The following is a 23386-nucleotide window of genomic DNA, read 5'->3' on the forward strand; positions in this document are numbered from 1 at the left end:
TCAGACGGCGCTAGGCAGGCAGGTACACCTGTAGGGAGGAGACGGAGAGACAGCCTGGTGCGGGGGGCTGCCACCGGAGGACTGGTACGTGGAGGTGGCACCGGATATACCGGACCGTGAAGGAGTACACGAGCTCTTGAGCACCGAGCCTGCCCAACCTTACCTGGTTGAATGGTCCCCGTAGCCCTGCCAGTGCGGCGAGGTGGAATAGCCCGCACTGGGCTATGCTGGCGAACCGGGGACACCATTTGTAAGGCTGGTGCCATGTACGCCGGCCCGAGGAGACGCACTGGAGACCAGATGCGTTGGGCCGGCTTCATGACACCCGGCTCGATGCCCAACCTAGCCCTACCAGTGCGGCGAGGTGGAATAGCCCGCACTGGGCTAAGCACGCGTACTGGGGACACCGTGCGCTCCACCGCATAACACGGTGTCTGACCAGTACGACGCCCTCTCACTCCACGGTAAGCACGGGCAGTTGGCTCAGGTCTCCTACCCGGCTTTGCCACACTCCGCGTGTGCCCCTCCCCCCCAAGAAATTTTTGGGTCTGACTCTCAGGCTCCCAACCGCGTCGCCGCGCTGCCTCCTCATACCAGCACCTCTCTGCCTTCGCTGCCTCCAACTCGGCTTTAGGACGGCGACATTCCCCTGGCTGAGCCCAGGGTCCCTTGCCGTCCAGAATCTCCTCCCACGTCCATGAGTCCTGGGTTTTTCTCCGCTGCTGCTGCTGCTGTCGCTGCCCTTTTCCACTCTGCTTGGTCCTTTGTTGGTGGGTGTTTCTGTTACGGCTGATTTCCTCCTCTTCGTCTGAAGAGGATCGGACCGGACCAAGACGCAGAGTGGAAAGTGTCCATGTTTTATTATCAAATAAACTGAACACTACACGAAACAAAATAACAAAAGAGAATCTAACCGACAAACAGTCCCGTGTGGCACAACTACTGACACGGAAAACAAACACCCACAAAACACACGTGAAACCCAGGCTGCCTAATTATGATTCTCAATCAGGGACAACGATTGACAGCTGCCTCTGATTGAGAATCATACCAGGCCGAACACAAAATCCCAACATAGAAAATCACACATAGACAACCCACCCAACTCACGCCCTGACCATACTAAATAAATACAAAACAAGGGAAAACAGGTCAGGAACGTGACAAATTGTTCCTCTACCGCGTTGCATGGTCCTCATGTGCTTGCAATGTTTGTCCTACCCTTATCCCCCAACATCACAGCTTGTTGGTAATAAACTGTGTGTCATGGAAAAACTACTGTCTCTATAAAAGAGGTGATGCGTACGGGAAGATAGACTTGAATCAGAGTACTTTGGACAAAACCAAAGCCCTCTTACTCACTTTGAGTCACTTCCAACCAGATGCTTATAATTTGATTTGTGAGTTATAACTCTAAACACATTTAAAAATAAGCCCATTTGGCCAAATCTCAAGAGATACTACTACTACTCACTATCTAAACAATCCTACTTAGAATCAGATTTATTTTTGAAACTGTTTTTTTCCCCTTCTGAATTATTAGGCTGTCTTTCTGTTTGAAAACACATTTCCATTTAAGCTTCCTCCAGTAGCTGCAAATCTTTTTCCAATTCAGTTTGTTTTCCAATTCATTCGTCTCAGTTAATCCGAGGTACTGGAGTGGAGACTACTTCTCTGGGGGAGGCCACAGACAGGGCAGAGCAAAGAAAACACAAAGCCCCGAAAAGGGCAAACTTCTGTCATCTGCTCAAATAGTTATTCCTTCTCTGTGTGTGTGTGTGTGTGTGTGTGTGTGTGTGTGTGTGTGTGTGTGTGTGTGTGTGTGTGTGTGTGTGTGTGTGTGTGTGTGTGTGTGTGTGTGTGTGTGTGTGTGTGTGTGTGTGTGTGTGTGTGTGTGTGTGTGTGTGTGTGTGTGTGTGTGTTTCTCCTTGGCTGGGAATGAATTTTCCTTCAAACTAATGGGAGACTTTGCTAAGCTACATCGTAAGGAAAGAATGCTACAGTTCCCCTGAAATATGGATGGTAAGGAGAGCGGGACATTCCTAAAAAAAAAAATCCAGTTTGAGGTGGAATATGTTCTTTATTGTTTTCATTTGCTTTGAACTAAGTCCACTCCATGAGTCCACAGATGTTGTGGGGTTCAGTTTTGTTAGCACACACACATTCTGTCCTCCCCCACCCTCTTTCCACTCTTTTCCCCTCCCCCTCTCCTCCTCTGGAATCCAGTGTCCTGGGAGCCTTTCCATTCGTGCCTGTCTGTGGCAGTCTGCGGAGGGAAGAGCTGGTAGAAGCACTCTGCTACAGGACTAAACTCTATTTTCAAATCTATAGAGCCAGCCTGGATTCTGCCTTCCCTCTCCTGGCTTCTCCAGTGAGCTGCTCTGCTCAATCTGTGCTGAGATATCCTTCTGATCTTGGCACCTGTTCCAACTCGTCAGCCAGGTGAAGGTGATTCTTTCTCTGACTCCCTCAGCCATTGTTTTTGGGCTGCTTTTCCTCCCTCCCTCCCTCCTCTCTGTGTTCAGCCCTGCCTCATGCTTTGAGTGAGTGGGTTTGGCTGTGGCTTGCAGTGCGCGTGGAGCTCCAGAATATTCCTCACTAGAGTGAAGGTGTGGAACACTGGAGTAGAATACTGAGACAGAACAGTGAGGTGATTTGGTGAGGTAGAATTATTTAGTAGAATACTGATTTAGAACACTGAGGTAGAATTATTTAGTAGAATACTGATTTAGAACACTGAGGTAGAATTTCTGTGTAGCGTTTTGAGCTGGAACTTTAGCAATAACTTTAATTCTGAAGTAGAGTACTGTGGTGGAATACTTGATCGGAATACTGAGCTAGAAGTATTTTGTGGAACATTGAGGTAGTTACTGTAGATTAGGGAGGATGGGGGGTCATACTGCAGTGGTGTGTTTGGTTCTGCTGGCCCTATGCTGTGTGCTACTGCTAAGAGGAGGGGAGAGCGCAGGAGGCATAGTCTCTATAGGCCAGGCTGTGGAGGAGAGAGGGATGGATGGAGGAATGGAGGCCCTACATGGAGAGGAGTCCCAGGATGAGCTGGCTAAAGAACAGGAACTCACAGAGACACAAAGACAGACTGGCAAGGCAAAGAGAACCACAGATGAAGAAGCCATACCAGGTAAGAACAAAGCCAACCTACCTATTATAATACATGTTACTAAGTAGAGAGTTGGGACCCACTGGTAGGTCCCAATTGAGTTGTGGCTAGAAACATGGATGGTTTTATCTACTTGATGGGTCTCAAGAAGAATCTGAAAACTGTTTTGGAACCCCTGGCTTGTGTTACACTAGTGTTCTTGGATCCTAGTCTTGGAGACTGTGCATGACTTTGTTCCAGCCCAGCAATAACACATCTTATCATCTAATGATCAAACCATTAATAGAAAAAATCATCTACATCGTCTGGTTGTTGGGTTGGAACAGATGCCTCCTTCCAGGAGCAGGACTGGAGAACATTATGTTACATCATCAGACAGGGGACAGGGCACAGAGGACAGGGGATAAGGCACAGAGAACATGGCAGGTGGAGGAGGAAGATGAATGGAGAGCATTGGTTTCAAAAGAAGCCGGCGGTTTCCTGAATTACCCAGGCACTGTTCAGTCACTATGACCTGCCCAACAGTATACACACACACATACCCTGCACATACCACTCTCACCTGTTTGTCTCCAGCTCACAAAATCAAATCACATTTTATTTGACATATGCACCGAATACAACAAGTGTACACTTTACTGTGAAATGCTTACTCACAAGCTTTTCCCCAACAATGCGGTTAAAAAGTAAGAAAATTAGCAAATAGATAAAAAGAAAATAGTAACACAATAAAATAGCATTAATAAGGCTATATACAGGCTATATTCAAGGAGTACCGGTACCGAGTCAGTGTACTTGGGTACGAGGTAGTTGGGGTGATTGATTGAGGTAAAACAGTGTATTCGGAAAGTATTCAGACCAATTGACTTTTTCTACATTTTGTTGTTACAGTCTTATTCTAAAGATTAAATCTATACGCAATAACACTGAATACTTTCCGAATGCACTGTATGTACATGTAGGTTTGGTTAGGTGATTGATTGATTGAATTACTATGTACAGTACCAGACAAACGTTTGGACACACCTACTCAATCAAGGGTTTTTCTTTATTTTTACAATTTTCTGAAGACATCAAAACTATGAAATAACACATATGGAATAGTAACCAAAAAAGTGTTAAACAAATCAAAATATATTTTAGATTCTACAAAGTAGCCACCCTTTGCCTTGATGACAGCTTTGCACTCCCTTGGCATTCTCTCAACGAGCTTCACCTGGAATGATTTTCCAACAGTCTTGAAGGAGTTCCCACATATGCTTAGCACTTGTTGGCTGCTTTTCCTTCACTCTGTGGTCCAAATAATCTCAAACCATCTCAATTGGGTTGAGGTCGGGTGATTGTGGAGGCCAGGTCATCAGATGCAGCACTCCATCACTCTCCTTTTTGGTCAAATAGCCCTTACTTTTTTTAATGTACTTTAAAAATATATATATATATATATTTAACTAGGCAAGTCAGTTAACCTCTCTAGGGTACGTGAGAAGGTAGCGTCTTACCTCTTCAACAGCCAGTGAAACTGCAGGGCGCCAAATTCAAAACAACAGAAATCCCATAATTAAAATTCCTCAAACAGACATGTAGTTTACACCATTTTAAAGATACACTTGTTGTAAATCCAGCCACAGTGTCCGATTTCAAAAAGGCTTTATGACAAAAGCAAACCAAACGATTATGTTAGGTGAGTGCCTATTCACAGAATAACACAGCCATTTTTCCAGCCAAAGTGAGGATTCACAAAAAGCAGAAATATAGATACAATTAATCACTAACCTTTGATGATCTTCATCAGATGACACTCATAGGACTTCATGTTACACAATACATGTATGTTTTGTTCGGTAAAGTTCATATTTATATCCAAAAATCTGAGTTTACATTGGTACCTTACGTTCAGAAGTTCCAAAACATCCTTTGATTTTGCAGGGAGCCACATCAATTTACAGGAATACTCATAATAAACATTGCTAAAAGATACAACAGTTATGCATGGGATTTTAGATGCACTTCTCCTTAATGCAACCGCTGTGTCAGATTTCAAAAAAGCTTTACGGAAAAAGCAAACCATGCAATAATCTTAGTCGGCGCTCAGAGCCCAATCAAGACACAAATATATCCGCCATATTTTGCAGTCAACAGAAGTCAAAAATAACATTATAAACATTCACTTACCTTTGATGATCTTCATCAGAATGCACTCCCAGGAATCCCAGTTCCACAAGAAATGTTTGTTTTATTCGATAATGTCCATCATTTATGTCCAAATTCCTCCTTGTTGTTCTAGCGTTCAGTACACTTTCAAAATCACGACGCGCGGGCAAGTCCAGCGAAAAGTAAAAAAAGTTATATTACAGTCCGTAAAAACATGACAAACGAAGTATTGAATCAATCTTTAGGATGTTTTTAACATAATTCTTCAATAATGTTCCAACCGGAGAATTCCTTTGTCTTCAGAAAAGCAAATGGAACGGGAGCAAACTCTCATGTGAATGCGCATGGTCAGAGCATGGTCAGCTCATGGCTGCTGGCAGACCTCTGACTCATTCCACTCTCTTTCGCCCCCACTTCACAGTAAAAGCATCAGACAAGGTTCTAAAGACTGTTGACATCTAGTGGAAGCCTTAGGAAGTGCAACACGACCAATATCTCACTGTATCTTCAATAGGAGCTGAGTTGAAAATCTACCAACCTCAGATTTCCCACTTCCTGATTGGATTTCTTCTCAGGGTTTTGCCTGCCATATGAGTTCTGTTATACTCACAGACATCATTCAAACAGTTTTAGAAACTTCAGAGTGTTTTCTATCCAAATATACTACTAATATGCATATTGTAGCTTTTATGGCTTTGTAGCAGGCCGTTTACTCTGGGCATGCTTTTCATCCGGACATGAAAATACTACCACCTACCCCAAAGAAGTTAAGAACACATTCTTATTTATAATGATGGCCTTGTTCAGGGGCAGAACGACAGATTTTTACCTTGTCAGCTCGAGGATTCAGTCTAGCAACCTTTTGGTTACTGGCCCAACGCTCTAACCACTAGGCTACCTGCTGACCCTTACTGTGAGGATCAACGCTGGAGACGAGAAGCAGGTACAGGGAGTGAACATTTAATGAAACACAGACATGAAACAGGACAGGAACAGCGTCTGGATAGGGGAGAAATAACGACATCAATGCTGACACAGGGAACAAACTGAAGAGCAGACAAATATAGAGGGGTAATCAACAAAGTAATGGAGTCCAGGTGAGTCCAATATTGTGCAGCTGCCCGTAATGATGGTGACAGGTGTGCGTAATGAAAAGCAGCCTGGCACCCTCGAGCATGGATATGTGTTGGGTCATTGTCCTGTTGAAAGCAAATGATAGTCCCTCTAAGCGCAAACCAGATGGGATGGCATATCGCTGCAGAATGCTGTTGTAGCCATACTGGTTAAGTATGCCTTGAATTCTAAATAAATCACAGTGTCACCAGCAAAGCACCCCCACACCATCACACCTCCTCCTCCATGTTTCACGGTGGGAACCACACATGCGGAGATCATCCTTTCACCTACTCCGCGTCTCACAAAGACACGGGAATTGGAACCAAAAATCTGAAATCTGAACTTATCAGACCAAAGGACAGATTTCCAACGGTAGGTGTGTTTAAAGTCTATTGCTCGTGCTTCTTGGCCCAAGCAAGTCTCTTCTTATTATTAGTGTCCTTTAGTAGTGGTTTCTTTGTAGCAATTCGACCATGAAGGCCTGATTCATACGGTCTCCTCTGAACAGTTGATGTTGAGATGTGTTTGTTACTTTAACTCTGTGAAGCATTTATTTGGTCTGCAAATTCTGAGGCTGGTAACTCTAAGGAACTTATCCTCTGCAGCAGAGGTGACTCTGGGTCTTCCTGTCCTATGGCAGTCCTCATGAGAGCCAGTTTCATCATAGCGCTTGATGGTTTTTGCGACTGCACTTGAAGAAACTCTCAAAGTTCTAGAAATTTTCTGGATTGACTGACCTTCATGTCTTAAAGTAATGATGGACTGTTGTTTCTCTTTGCTTTAATGAGCTGTTCTTGCCATAATATGGACTTGGTCTTTTACCAAATAGGGCTATCTTCTGTATACCACCAGTCAAAAGTTTGGACACACCTACTCAATGCCAAGAGTGTGCAAACTGTCATCAAGGCAAAGGGTGGCTACTTTGAAGAATTTAAAATCTAAAATATATTTTCATTTGTTTTACACTTTTTTGGTTACTACGTGATTCCATATGTGTTATTTCATAGTTTTGATGTCTTCACTATTATTTTACAATGTAGAAAATCATAAAAAAATTAAGAAAAACCCTGGAATGAGTAGGTGTGTATTTTTTTATATTTAGCTCAACATTAAATTACTTCAGATAGAGAAGCTTGCTATTGAGCGGGCAAGCATTTTACATAAATTGGATGGACGAGTGTAGAGCGCGAGATGCAATGGAAATATTGCAGGTGGGGAGAGATAGAGAGAGGGTGGAGCCAAGCAGGTGGGTGGAGCCATTGCATCTCACGTTCTATGAGTAGGTGTGTTTACATTTTGACAGGTACTGTACATGTAATGTAGGTAGGTACGGGTGAAATGCAGAAAGTCAGGGTAGCCATTTGATTAACTCTTCAGCAGTCTTATGGCTTTGGTGTAGAAGCTTTTCAGGAGCCTTTTGGTCCCAGACCTGGTGCTCCGGTACCGCTTGCCGTGCAGTAACAGAGAGAACAGACGGTACTTGGGTGATTGGAGTCTTTGACTATTTGTAGGGCCTTCCTCTGACACCGCCTGATATAGAGGTCCTGGATGACAGAGAGCTCTGATGTACTGGGCCGTACGCACTACCCTTTGTAACGCCTTGCAATCAGATGCTGAGCAGTTGCCATACAAGGTGTGATGCAGCCAGATGCTCTCAATGGTGCAGCTGTATATCTTTTTGCGGATCTGAGTGCCAATGAGGGCCAATGACAAATATTTTAAGACTCCTGAGTGGGAAGAGGCATTTACCGTGCCCTCTTCACGACTGTGTTGGTGTGTTTGGACCATAAGTCCTTAGTGATGTGGACACCGAGGAACTTGAAGCTCTCGACCTTCTCCACTACAGCCCTGTCGATGTGAATGGGGGCGTGCTCGGCCCTCCGTTTCCTGTAGTCCACGATCAGCTCCTTTGTCTTGCTGACGTTGAGTGAGAGGTTGTTATCCTGGCACCATACTGGCAAGTCTCTGACCTCCTCCCTGTAGGCTGTCTCATCGTCGTCGGTGATCAGATCTACCACCGTCGTGTCGTCAGCAAACTTAATGATGGTGTTGGAGACGTGTGTGGCCATGCAGTCGTGGGTGAACAGGGAGTACAGGAGGAGGCTAGGCATGCACCTCTGAGGGACTCCCGTATTGAGGGTCAGCGTGGCAGTTGTGTTGTTGCCTACCTTCACCACGGTCCATCAGAAAGTCCAGTATCCAATTGCAGAGGGAGGTGTTTAATCAGTGAGCAAATTATTGATTTGCTCACTGAGGTAATGGTGCCCCAGTAAGAAAGAGTACAGATGGGGCTCGTCCATCACCATGGATTGATGATGAACTGGGAAATATGGCAAAAGTCTTAGCAGCCAAATCTAAACTAGAAATTGATGAACAGAATTATAGAACACTACGTAATTATGCAGTTAAATTAAATCGCAAGAAAAAAACGTTATTTTACTTCTTTTTTTTATGATTCTAAAAAAGTATGAAATACAGTTACGGGCTTACTTGGTGCATTTATTTCGTCATGCCAATCTAGTGTGGAGGTTGACGAGAAAACAATAACAAAACCAGTTGATATTGCCAATCATTTTGCAGATTTTTTGACAAAGAAAATGTATTTACTGAGTGATAATGTAAACACCCATTCTTCCAAACAAGCTATTGTCCAATGGATTGATAATCATATTATGAGCAAAAAAAACGGCCTATTTTAGACTACAATTGGTGTCAGTGGAGGAGGTGTTAAACCTATTAAAGTCATTACCCGATGGTAAATCTACAGGTTATCATCTTATGGAAAACATTTTACTGCTCCCCAGATTGCAGCTCCACTGAAATACATATTTAATTGGTCACTGAAAAAGGGGATGTTTGCAAATGTATGGAAGCATGTTAAGATATGTCCTATCCCGAAAGACAGCGAAGAACCCATTACTCCTGCCAATAGTCAACAAATTAGTCTACTCTCTTCACTCAGTAAGATATTGGAGGGTATTGTGAATAGACAAATATGGGAGTACATGGAAAATAATGATCTGATTACAGCCAATCAGCATGCTTATTGCAAAAACCATTCCACTACCACTGCATTGGTTGACATGACTGATCAGTGGCTCAATGCTATGGATAATGGCAGGTTTGTAGGTGTACTATTTTTAGATTTTAGTGCAGCATTTGATTTAGTGGATCATTAAATATTTTTGACAAAATGATTGCATTATAGTTTTAAGGAGGTAGCATTGAATTGGGTACAGTCATATCTAACTGACAGGAAACAGTCCACCTATATCAATGGTTCATTTTCTTCCCCTCATGCTTTAAACTGTGGAATACCACAGGGCAGCTGCCTTGGTCCACTTCTTTACTTAATATATACCAACAACCTTCCTTATGCCTTATCTGAAACTCAAACCATTACATTTTCAGATGATAATACAATTTATACAGCAAGACAATAAAATAAAATAAAATCTAATTGTATTAGGCACGTGCCGAATACAACAGGTGTAGACCTTACATTGAATTCCTTACTTACGAGCCCCTAACCAACAATGCAGTTAAAAAAAATACGGATAAGAATAAGAAATAAAAGTAACAAGTAATTAAAGAGCAGCAGTAAAATAACACTTGTAAGACTATATACAGGGGGATACCAGTACAAGGTCAATGTGCGGGTCACCAGTTAGTTGAGGTAATATATACATGTAGGTAGAGTTATTAAAGTGACTATGCATAGGAGATAACAGAGAGTAGCGGCGGTGAATAAGGGGGGGCGTGGCAATGCAAATAGTTTGGGTAGCCATTTGAATAGGTGTTCAGGAGTTTTATGGCTTGGGGGTAGAAGCTGTTTAGAAGCTTCTTGGACCTAGACTTGGTGTTCCGGTACCGCTTGCCGTGCGGTAGCAACGAGAACAGTCTATGACTAGGGTGGCTGAAATCTTTGACAATTTTTAGGGCCTTCCTCTGACACCGCCTGGTATAGAGGTCCTGGATGGCAGGAAGCTTGGCCCTGGTGATGTACTGGGCCGGTCGCACTACCCTCTGTAGTGCCTTGCGGTCGGAGGCCGAGTAGTTGCCGTACCAGGCAGTGATGCAACCAGTCAGGATGCTCTCGATGGTGCAGCTGTAGAACCTTTTGAGGATCTGAAGACCCATGTCAAATCTTTTCAGTCTCCCGAGGTGGAATAGGTGTTGTCGTGCCCTCTTCACGACTGTCTTGGTGTGCTTGGACCATGTTAGTTTGTTGATGATGTGAACACCAAGGAACTTGAAGCTCTCAACCTGCTCCACTGCAGCCCTGTCGATGAGAATGGGGGCGTGCTCGGTCCTCTTTTTCCAATCGGTTCTACAGGTACAGCAAGCTGTACAAGTAGATTTGGAAAATATCAGGGAGTGGGTTTGCCGGAACAAACTTGTTTTAAACACTAAGAAAAGTTATTTTGGTCTGTTCCACTAGGAAAAGGCCAACACAGCATGGGATACAATTAAGTATGGGGGAGTAGAAATTTAGGAAGTGGCAGAAACCAAACTACTAGGAGTGCAGCTAGACAACTGCTTATCATGGTCATCTCAAATAACTAATCTAGGGACAAAAAATATTAAAACTGCATGCATGATCAGAAGGATAGCTAAATATTTACCGGGAAAGATTCTTCAGTAAATGCTTGGGAGTCAGGTGATCTACTGTTCTGTGGTCTGGGGAAATGCATCCACAAGTTAAATTTGGAGGCTGCAGATTGAACAGAACAAAGCAGCAAGGATTGCTTTAAGGTGGAGATATGGTTATTTGGTTGTAGTCATGCTCAATGCTCTTGGTTATTTGGTTGTAGTCATGCTCAATGCTCTTGGTTATTTGGTTGTAGTCATGCTCAATGCTCTTGGTTATTTGGTTGTAGTCATGCTCAATGCTCTTGGTTATTTGGTTGTAGTCATGCTCAATGCTCTTGGTTATTTGGTTGTAGTCATGCTCAATGCTCTTGGTTATTTGGTTGTAGTCATGCTCAATGCTCTTGGTTGGTCATCAGTCAACAAGATCATTGAAAAAAAAACATACTTATGTTATTTCATAATATACACCATTTAAAACGGCCAAACTCTATTCACAACAGTATTCAGTTGGAAACAGACAGACATTCAGTAAATACTAGGAACAGATTGTCCACCATCTATCTATATGTTATTTAGACAGAAAAGAGAAATAGGCAAAATAACATTTCGATTTAGAGCAATAAAGAAATTGAATCATTTATCTGAGCAAACAAGAAACTTTTCAATATATAAATTCAAACAATACTTTAAAACCATTTAAATATAATACATAGGAAAGCTGTGCTGGACTCTGGTAGATGAAGAATCAATCTTTTTAGACTGTTAGAGTATTTATCTGGTCAATATGTCAGGGTATTATGTCTGTTTGTAACAGTGTGTTATATGTGAAAATATGATCATATTATAAATTGTATTTTAATGTTTAAGGACTCTTGGAAGATCAGTCCAAATGAGGACTAAAAGAGATCCTAATGAAATAAAATAAAATCCCAGGTTCCTTAGCTTAGTGATGAGCTTTGAGGGCACTATGGTGTTGAACGCTGAGCTGTAGTCAATGAACAGCATTCTCACGTAGGTGTTCCTTTTGTCTTTTGTCATACCCATCTGGACCGTGTCTCTTGGCCAGAGCAGAGCAAAGTATACCTGGGCCTGAGACTGGGACTGGGACTGGGGAAGATTTAGTCTGCTGCTGCAGTAACAGACCTGGCTGGGCTCTGAGCTGAGCATCTTGCAAACAGATTTGTACAGTCAACTTTTCTTTTCCACTGATTGTGCTGTAATCATGGGTGAACAGTGACCACAGAACCCCACTCTACAGTGGAATGAATCACCCTCTGAGACAGAGATGATGATGAAGTTTTAATCATAAAGTACATTTGTTTCCGAGTTTCACAGCTTAAAATCTAGTAAACTTCAGCACACACATCTGTTGGTTGAATCATACTAATTTCCCAATTTGGTTGCACTAAAACCATGTATTTATATGGTAATTATATTAGTTAGTAGGTACTGTGTAACCACACTGAAAAAATATATACAATGCAACATGCCTCAATTTTGAAGATTTTACTGAGTTACAGTTCATATAAGGAAATCAATCAATTGAAATAAATCTATGGATTTCACATAACTGGGAATACACAGGGTGTCGCGCCCTGACCTTAGAGAGCCTTTCTATTTCTCTATTTGGTTAGGTCAGGGTGTGATTTTGGTGGGCAATCTAGTTTTCCTATTTCTTTGTTTGGCCTGGTATGGTTCCCAATCAGAGGCAGCTGTCTATCGTTGTCGCTGATTGGGGATGATACTTAAGCATACTTTTTTCCCCACCTTAGGTTGTGGGATCTTGATTTTGTTAGTTGCTGTATAGCCTGCAGAACTTTACGTTCGTTTTTGTATTTTGTTGGGTTTTGGTATTCATTTTAAATAAAAGTAAGATGTTCGCTTACCACGCTGCACCTTGGTCTCATTCCAACAACGGACGTAACACAGGGCCAGCCCGCTCATTTGGCAGATTTAGGCGGCTGCCTGTGGCGGAAGATTGACGAGGGTAGCATTTTCTGAACTAAATTGACCAAGATGCACCTCAAACAACACATTAAATCTCACATAATTCTGCCCAAAAACAATGTCAATTTCTCTTAAACAGTGGCATATGGGCTTTTAAGGTGAGCGCTGATGTCGCCCTGTGATAAGCAGCTCCCACTTTGTCAAAGGCAATGCTGCAAAATATTTTGATTGTTTATTCCCAGCGCGCCTCTCTGTTGGAGAGAAGCATCGCTGCGGCACTCTACCAAAATTCCGTCCCCAAAATAATCTAACATAAATCATGTAGCAGATATAGCCAGGGTAAAAGATAACCCATTCACAATAATTAAAACAAAATGTCAAGAAAACTCTAGGCTATTACACCACTTTTTATTATTACCGAATGTCAGCGGCAAATCAGCGAATGTACACGATAGGCTAGACCCCAGTAAACACGGACCGACACCGACGTCTACTGGATGTCTTTTTTTCCCCCTCTGTCCGGACTGGATGTCTTTTTTTGGTGCAATCCGGACTGGCCTTGCATTCCATGTCCATGGACGTTGGTTTTTAGTCTGGTCGTCTATGTTTGGTTCAGATTTTGTCTGGTGTAGACCGGCATTGATTTGGCCCAAACATAGACGTCAATGTTTTGTTCAGATTTGGTCTGGTCTGGACCGGCCTTGATTTGGTCCAAATATAGACGTCTCTAAATTACGCCTTTTCAACTTTTATTCAGAACCAAAAATTACTTTCATTTCAACGCCCGGAAAATGCATATTTTCAATGTCCGGAAAATACGTATTTTCACCTTTCATTCAGAACGTAAATTGAACCTAACTTCAATGTCTGGAAAATACGTATTTTAGATGTCTTTTCAATGTCATTTTGTTTACTGGGACTGTTCTAGTTTGTATGGGAAGGCAATTTTTTTGGGCTTGCCTAGGGCGGCAGAATGGCCAAGTCCGGCCCTGGGAATGCGTGGTATGCAGTTGGACTGTCAAATTCTCTAAAACGACGTTGGAGGCAGCTTATGGTAGAGACATTAACATTCAAGTCTCTGGCAACAGCTCTGGTGAACATTCCTGCAGTCAGCATGCCAATTGCACGCTCTCGCAAAACTTGAGACATCTGTGTCATTGTGTTGTGTGACAAAAATGGTTCGGCAGGTAGCCTAGTGGTTAGAGCGTTGGAGAGTAACTGAAAGGTTGCAAGATCGGATCCCCAAGCAGACAAGGTAAAAATCTGTTATTCTGCCCCTGAACAAGGCAGTTAACCCATGGGTTAAAATTTCAATTTTCATTGTTAAGTTAAATGAAGGTAAAAAAAATAAAAAATACAACATTTTAGAGTGGCCTTTTATTGTCCACAGCACAAGTTACACAAGTGTAATGATCATGCTGTTTAATCAGCTTCTTAATATGCCACACCTATCAGGTGGATGGATTATCTTGACAAAGGAGAATTGCTTACTAGCAGGGATGTAAACAAATGTGTGCACAACATTTTAGAGAAATAAGCTTTTTGTGCGTATGGAAAATTTTATTTCAGCTCATGAAACATGGGACCAACACTTAACATGTTGCGTATTTTTTTGTTCAGTGTATGTTGTACAGTAGGTATACATTGTTACATAGTTTGTAGTGTGCTATGAAATAGTTGCTACTACTGTTATACCTATTTGTCCACCATTGAGAAGATATGAGAATTACCAACCACACAGAGTCAGACGGGACAATGTTGATAATGCCCTGACAGCATGTCATTACAGTTTGACTGGGTTTACTAATGGAGAGGAATGTTTTCCATGAAGACATAGCCTCCGTTCCACAGTTATGTCACTGGCACTGATATTCAGACAGCCATGAAGAGAGATAGTGCAATGCCAATGAGGCTCCACTGACTTCTGTATTTACAGAACTTTTTGCTTCCCAATATGTTACATTACAGTACCATATAATACAGTGCCCTCCAGTGGCGATTGAGGCAGCACCATAAGCAGCAGAAGAGGATAATTACATCCACATATTATTCATAGCATGCAAAATTCTGTAAATATGTTCATTCAGAGGAAGGGCCAGAAAGAAGAACAGCTTCATTATCCATTCCACATCAAATAGAAACCTACAGTCCAAGTATGTGATTTTGGAATATTCGAATGGGACATAATGTGGTAACACTGAGATAAGCCCAGATCTCCTTGACCATGAGTGTGATGATGTCGCTACAGTTCCTCTTCTTGAGGTTTGTGTGTGTGTACGTGTATGTGTTTGTGTGTCCTGGGCCTCCCGAGTGGCGCAGCAGTCTAAGGAACTGCATCACAGTGCTTGAGGCGTCACTACAGACCCGGGTTCAATCCCAGGCTGTGTCACAACTGGCTATGACCGGGAGACCAATGAGGCAGAGCATAATTGGTCCAGCGTCGTCCTGGTTAGGGGAGGGTTTGGCTGGCGCCTGAGAGCTGACTTTGGTCGCCAACTGGATGGTGATTCCTCTGACACATTGGTGTGGCTGGCTTCCGGGTTAAGCAAGCAACGTGTCAAGAAGCAGTGCGGCTTGGCAGGGTTGTGTTTCAGAGTACGCATGGCTCTCGACCTTTGCCTCGCCCGAGTCCGTAGGGGAGTTTAGCGATGGGACAAGACTAACTACCAATTGGATATCATGAAATTGGGGGAAAACTACCCCAAACCTTTTTTGTAGATAGAACAGTGGAGGCTTTCTTCTGCACAGGACACCGTCATCTCCCCTCCGCCACACACACATACACAGCCTGTCTGCCAGACGTTAGCTCAGCTGTGCCCCCTGCTAGTGATGCTGTCTGGCAGACCCACTTCCTGGTACACATGTCTGGACCGGGATCTCTGTCTTTCTGTCTCTGTCTCTCTCTCTCTGTCTCTCGCTCTCTCATCATTCTGTTTCAATTGCAGAAAGTTGGTGTTGATTTAGAGCCGTTGTTTGATTGCCATATTGTTCTATGAATTTCAACATTTACATTACATTTACAATTGAGTAATTTAGTAGACGCTCTCATCCAGAGCACCTTACATATGTCTGCAATAGGAGTGGTAGGAATTGTAAGGCCTCATATTGGGCCCTCAGGGGTCAACATAATCGAGTTTATTCACTTTCCTTTGCTTCTTCGTACATCTCCAAGCCCGGGTCAGGAGAGCCCCAGAGGAGGAGGAGGGCAAAGGGAAGAAAAAAAAGGGCAAGAAGGACAAGAAGAACAAGGAGTCTAAAGCAGACAAAAAGCTGAAGGACAAGGGAGGCCGCCGCGGCAAAGCACCAACAATTCCTCCACCGACCACTACCACACTACCACCGACCACTACCACAGAGGTGTACACAGAGCCAGGTAATTTAGTTACACACCACTCTAGTTAAAGGTCCAATGCAGCTGTTTTTATCTCAGTATCAAATCATTTCTGGGTAACAATTAAGTAGCTTACTGTGATTATTTTCAATTAAAATTGTAAAAAAATAAACAAAAAACAGCTTCTTAGTAAAGAGCAATTTCTCAAGCAAGAATTTTGCTAGGACTGCCTGGGAGTGTTCTGAGTGGAGAGGGGAAAACTGACGATTAGCTGTTATTGGCAGAGAGGTTTGGAACTCTTATTGGTTTATTAACTCATTTGCAGCCTGGTGATGTCACCATGGAAGGCCAAAACTCCATCCCACCTAAACAGGCTAAAATTTCAGGCAATCTTTCCAAACAGCTCTAACGCTAAAGGGTATTATCGTAATTTTCACAATTTCACAGTATTATTCCAACTTCATAGTGTGTAAATACTGTATATATGAAATACATGAAATCACGTTTTTGACCTCACTGGTTCTTTAAGACAGACTAGAATTGGTAAATTAGATATACAATTATTTGTATTGTGTGAGTGCTAAGTTGTTTGTATGACTGTGCTCTCTGTTCCCTCTGAAGCGCCCACAGAACCTGACCCCTACCCAGACTTCCCCTATTTAGACAGCGGTGAGTGCAGATGTTTTCACATCAGTTCTCTGAAGCTGGTGCCTCAGTGTTCTAATACCAATCAAAATGTTGATCTTATTTGTACCATTGAAAAGTATATGGATTTTCTCCACAATAATAATTTTACATCTACTGTCCTGTGTCCCTCTGACAGAGGATGACTACTGGAACCCTGATGATGATAAGCCAGCCACCCCAGAGACTGACTCAGAGGATGAGTACTGGAACCCTGATGATGATAAGCCAGCCACCCCAGAGACTGACTCAGAGGATGAGTACTGGAACCCTGATGATGATAAGCCAGCCACCCCAGAGACTGACTCAGAGGATGAGTACTGGAACCCTGATGATGATAAGCCAGCCACCCCAGAGACTGACTCAGAGGATGAGTACCGGAACCCTGATGATGATAAGCCAGCCACCCCAGAGACTGACTCAGAGGATGAGTACTGGAACCCTGATGATGATAAGCCAGCCACCCCAGAGACTGACTCAGAGGATGAGTACCGGAACCCTGATGATGATAAGCCAGCCACCCCAGAGACTGACTCAGAGGATGAGTACCGGAACCCTGATGATGATAAGCCAGCCACCCCAGAGACTGACTCAGAGGACGACTACTGGAAGGGAGAGGAAGAGGAGCCTGCAGGCCCAGTGGTCGACCCAGAAGATGACTATTGGAAGGGAGAGGACCCGACGGCCATACCCCCCCCTCTTGTGGTGGATGGAGAGGTGGATACGGGAGATGAAGACTACTGGGAAGCCAAATGTATGTTTAAACCTCAGTTTCCTAAAATGACTGACTGAATGACTGACAATGGATGGATGAATGGGATAAAGGAACCAACAACTGTAAAATGTAATTTTGAAATAACTTGAATAGTAATTTCCAAGTAGTTAGTAAAGTATTTTACATACTATCTATTCATTTATAAGTTTATAACAGCACATACTGAACAATTTGGACTTGTACATTTCTTCTCCAGCTCCTCTCTATATCAAACCACCTGGAGTCTTTAACCCAGGGTTTCCCAAACTCGGTCCCAAGGTGAGCACGTTTTGGTTTTTGCCCCAGCACTACACAGCTAATTAAAATAATAAACTAATCATCCAGCTTTGATCATTTGAATCAGCTGTGTAGTATTAGGGCAAAAACCAAAACTTCCGCCCCTTGGAGTCCAGAGTACCGAGTTTGAGAAATGCTGCTTTAACCAATGAGTTTTAATCAGATGATGGGAAGATCATCTCATATGAAGGTCTGTCAGTGACATTCATAGCTAAGTTCAGCTCATCTGTACTTTGTGTGATAGTTACAACAGGTTTTCATTACGTTACTGTGTCCATATTTCCACTACTGTTTTACTCTACCATTGCTCCATATTTCCACTCCTACCGTATCTTACTCTCCAGTACCCCTCTATTTCTCTCACCATATCACTCCATCTCTCTCCGTTCTCATCCTCTCATTTCTCTTCTTGCGCTCTACTCGTACTTCTTCATCCGTCTCCTTCCTTCCTGACTCTCATCTTCCTCTTCTATCTCACTCTCTTCAATCTTGCTCTCCTTTCTTTCTCTCTTCTCTTTTTCATTCTCTCACGCTTGCACTCTCTCTCGCTCTCATTCTCTCAATATCTCGCTCTCCCAATCTCTTACTCTCTCATTCACTATCGCACTCTCTCATTATCTCATTTTCTACCTCTCTCACTCGCTCTGTTCTCCAATAACAGATGAGGTGCCCGAGAATCTTCCTTTCCCTGACGGTAAAGAGGTCGTCCCCACAGAGAAAAATGACTTAAGCTACGCTGTCACAGGTAACTTACATAATTAAATCAATCAATGAATCAATCAATACGTACTGTAAATGTATCTCAGTCAGTCAGTCATTCACTGCTTAGAGAGCCACAGTGTATGCTGGTGTTCCTCCTTTCTAAGAATGAAAGACAACCCCTGTTTTAGTGTGGGATACGATGACCCGTCCTCTAACTCCAGGGAATCACATCAGGCTAGCTAGATCATAGCTCTGTTTTTAAATGTGAGTGAGTGGGTGAGAGTTTAGTTCCACACATTCAAAGGCTTTTCATGGTTTTGTTTTTGTTCGAGAAGCCTTTCACAAGATGGCTGCTCTGTTATATTCCTTGTAAATGTAAATTAAACCTTTAACTAGGCAAATAACAGGCAGTGAGTTACACTAGCTTTACGTTGGTCCAAACAGAGAGCGTCTGCTGTGGCTGCAGAAATTTGACAATCACTGACTGTATTGGAAGATTACTGTATTATCAAGGCCTTTAGTTAAATAGCTGTAGCTGCAGAGAGCTTTGGAAAGCACACATAAAACCAAAGAGAGTCTCTGTCATGTTGTTTAGTAAAAAAGAGAGCAGCACTACCAGACAGGTTTCTGCTTGAGCCAACTTGTGGTTTTCCCAGGGCAGTTATGTCCCACAATTCAACGTCTAGTTTTGATTTACATTTGAATGAGTTGTCAACTAACGTTAATTCAACGTGAAATCAATAAAACCATGTCATAGGATTTATAGTAGGTTAAAAGTTGGGTGAAAAAAAGACAAACATTCTCAAAATTCCTTGTTGATGACTTTTTGCAAATTCAATCATTTTTACACGTTGATTCAACGTCATCACATATAATTGTTTTGTTGAAATGATGTGGAAACAACATTGATTCAACCGGTTTGTGCCCAGTGGGGTAGTACTGTTGAATCAATGCAGAAACAATGTGTTACCCAGGCTACAGTATACTAAGACTGTCCTAACGTTGTGTTTTCTCCCTCTGATACAGAATACTAAGACTGTCCTAACGTTGTGTTTTCTCCCTCTGATACAGAATACTAAGACTGTCCTAACGTTGTGTTTTCTCCCTCTGATACAGAATACTAAGACTGTTCTAACGTTGTGTTTTCTCCCTCTGATACAGAATACTAAGACTGTCCTAACGTTGTGTTTTCTCCCTCTGATACAGAATACTAAGACTGTCCTAATGTTGTGTTTTCTCCCTCTGATACAGAATACTAAGACTGTCCTAACGTTGTGTTTTCTCCCTCTGATACAGAATACTAAGACTGTTCTAACGTTGTGTTTTCTCCCTCTGATACAGAATACTAAGACTGTCCTAACGTTGTGTTTTCTCCCTCTGATACAGTATACTAAGACTGTCCTAACGTTGTGTTTTCTCCCTCTGATACAGAATACTAAGACTGTCCTAACGTTGTGTTTTCTCCCTCTGATACAGAATACTAAGACTGTCCTAACGTTGTGTTTTCTCCCTCTGATACAGAATACTAAGACTGTCCTAACGTTGTGTTTTCTCCCTCTGATACAGAATACTAAGACTGTCCTAACGTTGTGTTTTCTCCCTCTGATACAGAATACTAAGACTGTCCTAACGTTGTGTTTTCTCCCTCTGATACAGAATACTAAGACTGTCCTAACGTTGTGTTTTCTCCCTCTGATACAGAATACTAAGACTGTTCTAACGTTGTGTTTTCTCCCTCTGATACAGAATACTAAGACTGTCCTAACGTTGTGTTTTCTCCCTCTGATACAGAATACTAAGACTGTCCTAACGTTGTGTTTTCTCCCTCTGATACAGAATACTAAGACTGTCCTAACGTTGTGTTTTCTCCCTCTGATACAGAATACTAAGACTGTTCTAACGTTGTGTTTTCTCCCTCTGATACAGAATACTAAGACTGTCCTAACGTTGTGTTTTCTCCCTCTGATACAGAATACTAAGACTGTCCTAACGTTGTGTTTTCTCCCTCTGATACAGAATACTAAGACTGTCCTAACGTTGTGTTTTCTCCCTCTGATACAGTATACTAAGACTGTTCTAACGTTGTGTTTTCTCCCTCTGATACAGAATACTAAGACTGTTCTAACGTTGTGTTTTCTCCCTCTGATACAGAATACTAAGACTGTCCTAACGTTGTGTTTTCTCCCTCTGATACAGAATACTAAGACTGTTCTAACGTTGTGTTTTCTCCCTCTGATACAGAATACTAAGACTGTCCTAACGTTGTGTTTTCTCCCTCTGATACAGAATACTAAGACTGTTCTAACGTTGTGTTTTCTCCCTCTGATACAGAGGATTCTATTACACCACCACCTACCTATGAAAGCCCATGGTACGAGGAGTATGACTACGGATATAGTGGTGGAGAGAGTATGTACACACACACACACACACACACACACACACACACACACACACACACACACACACACACACACACACACACACACACACACACACACACACACACACACAGTCTGGAATAAAGGTCAATATGACATGTACGCACACGAAATGAACTGTAACAACCCATGGCCAAATCTCCAATTGAAATCTGTTTTTCATTTCATTGGGACCCTGCAGTAAATGAAAGATTAGATAGACACAATAAAGAATTGGACCGCTACCACAGAGTCAAAGTAATGGAATTGATCCTTTCTTCAAACACTGTTATGTTTATGGTTATGTGGCAAACATGAAGAAAGGGAAGAGGGGAAAAAGTTGAAGAATGCTTTGTTCACACCTGTTGTGATGGATTATCTGTCAGATAGAATAGGGAATCATGACAGCTGTTGTTATTCTATCTGCAACGTTTTGAATGTTTCACATCTGAATATACACCACAGTATTTACTCTAACCTGTAATAGGGAGGTGGGGAAAATGGATTCACCCATTCAAGTTTTTCACTCCTTTGTTTACTACAGCAAAAAAACAGGAGGAGGAGGAGGAGAGGGAGAGACAAAGGAAAGAAAAGGAGAGAGAGGATAGAGGTATGATCTTTGATCTGTCTGTCTGTCTGTCTTCCATTATGTTCTGAATGACTGTGATCTATCTATACTTCCCATCATACAGTAATATTTGACATTACATTTACTTTTTGGTAATTTAGCCGTAAGACTAAATATTTTTGGTAATTCTTATGCAGAGCGGCTAACAATCAGTGCATTCAATTAAGGGAGGTAAAACAAGCACACATTGCAACAAGTAAAACGTAGTAACACTGCAATGCCAAACGTTGCCCTGTCAAAGCTCCCAGACAATCAGATGAACATATGCCCCACAGATAGAACATGTCATGTTACTCACAGATTCATGTACAGGAGGTTTATCAGTCACATGTGGTTCATGGTTCCAATAAAAGCCAAAAGAACGAAAACACAGATGTTAGTCTCTACCTGGGCTTCACTTGCTAAGACTTGCAGACGAGGGACAAAAGTTAATTCTCTCCAGAACAGGACAAATCTCAACTGTAGAAATGTGTTGTGAAGGAAGGATGGTAGGGAAGAAAAGCCTGGGGTATAGTGGTTGGTAACCTGTACTGTTTGAATTATTTATGAGCTGGAGTGGAGCAGAGAAAGAGGGAGGGATGGCCCAGCCAAGAGAGGTTACAGTACTAACAGAAAGATGAATGAAAAGAGAGAAAAAAACAAGATAAGGGATAGAAACAGAGGAGCATAGAGTCCCGGTTAGAGAAGGAAGGCAGAGATGGAGATCTAACCAACAGCTGTTGCCACATGTTCCGGTCTCTTTCTGTACCTCGTGCACTGTGACCAGGTTAGAACCACAGGAACTGTATAATCATAATATGGAACATTTGTCTATGTGGGATAGCCAGGGTGTGGGATTAACCAATAAAGGGATGACAGATATACTGCGTTTTCAGTTTGGGAGAGCCAGGGTGTGGGATTAACCAGTAAAGGGATGACAGATAATCTTTATTGATCATTGAGGTTAAAAGTGTCTGTGATTAAAATCACTCAACTGAAACAGTCATAAAACGGGTTTGTACAGTGTGTCTGTTTGTCTGTCTGCCACTTTAAGGAGTATGCTGCAGCCTGTCTTTAGATTTACTGAATACAATAAAATTCATGTGAATTTAATCAGCACATTCCTGGATTTGGAGAGATAGAAACGAACCCAGAGGCATGTGGGTCCTCTGAGGCATTACTGCATTTGCCCACACACAAACACACACACACACACACACACACACACACACACACACACACACACACACACACACACACACACACACACACACACACACACACACACACACACACACACACACACACACGTTTTCATTTGAGTTATTTAGCAGACGCTCTTATCCAGAGAGACTTACAGGAGCAATTAGGGATATGTGCCTTGCTCAAGGGCACATGGGCAGATTTTTCACCTAACTGAAAGGTTGCTTCTTCGGCTCGGGGATTCGAAGAAGCAACCTTTAAATTACTGGCCCAACACTCTTAACGAGCTCACGCACACACACAATCAATTACTGGAATGGTAGTTAGTGATTGACTCTGGGTGCTCTTTAACAGAGAGAGCTCAGCAGAGGAGGGAGGAGGAAGATAGGGAAAAAGCCAAGAAGAGACCACCCGTATTCAAAGAGCCCAAAAGTAAGTCAACTACAACCATCCAATTACAAAA

The 23386-nt window shown here is 42.5% G+C and overlaps 1 protein-coding gene across 1 annotated transcript in view; it reads left to right on the forward strand.

The window, feature by feature from the left end:
• Window positions 1-2260: 2260 nt before the first annotated feature.
• The window catches only part of LOC129826737 (adipocyte enhancer-binding protein 1-like), a 34165-nt gene continuing 13039 nt past the window's right edge, over window positions 2261-23386 (forward strand). Inside the window, exons 1-8 of the mRNA XM_055887777.1 lie at window positions 2261-3139; window positions 16098-16298; window positions 16878-16925; window positions 17080-17694; window positions 18653-18736; window positions 21025-21102; window positions 21658-21723; window positions 23278-23355. Of these exons, the coding sequence (XP_055743752.1) occupies window positions 2887-3139; window positions 16098-16298; window positions 16878-16925; window positions 17080-17694; window positions 18653-18736; window positions 21025-21102; window positions 21658-21723; window positions 23278-23355 (1423 nt within the window). The 5' untranslated portion in view covers window positions 2261-2886. The remainder of the gene's footprint in view (window positions 3140-16097; window positions 16299-16877; window positions 16926-17079; window positions 17695-18652; window positions 18737-21024; window positions 21103-21657; window positions 21724-23277; window positions 23356-23386) is intronic.

This window comes from Salvelinus fontinalis, chromosome 28 (assembly GCF_029448725.1).
Source record: "Salvelinus fontinalis isolate EN_2023a chromosome 28, ASM2944872v1, whole genome shotgun sequence".
NCBI lineage: Eukaryota > Metazoa > Chordata > Actinopteri > Salmoniformes > Salmonidae > Salvelinus > Salvelinus fontinalis.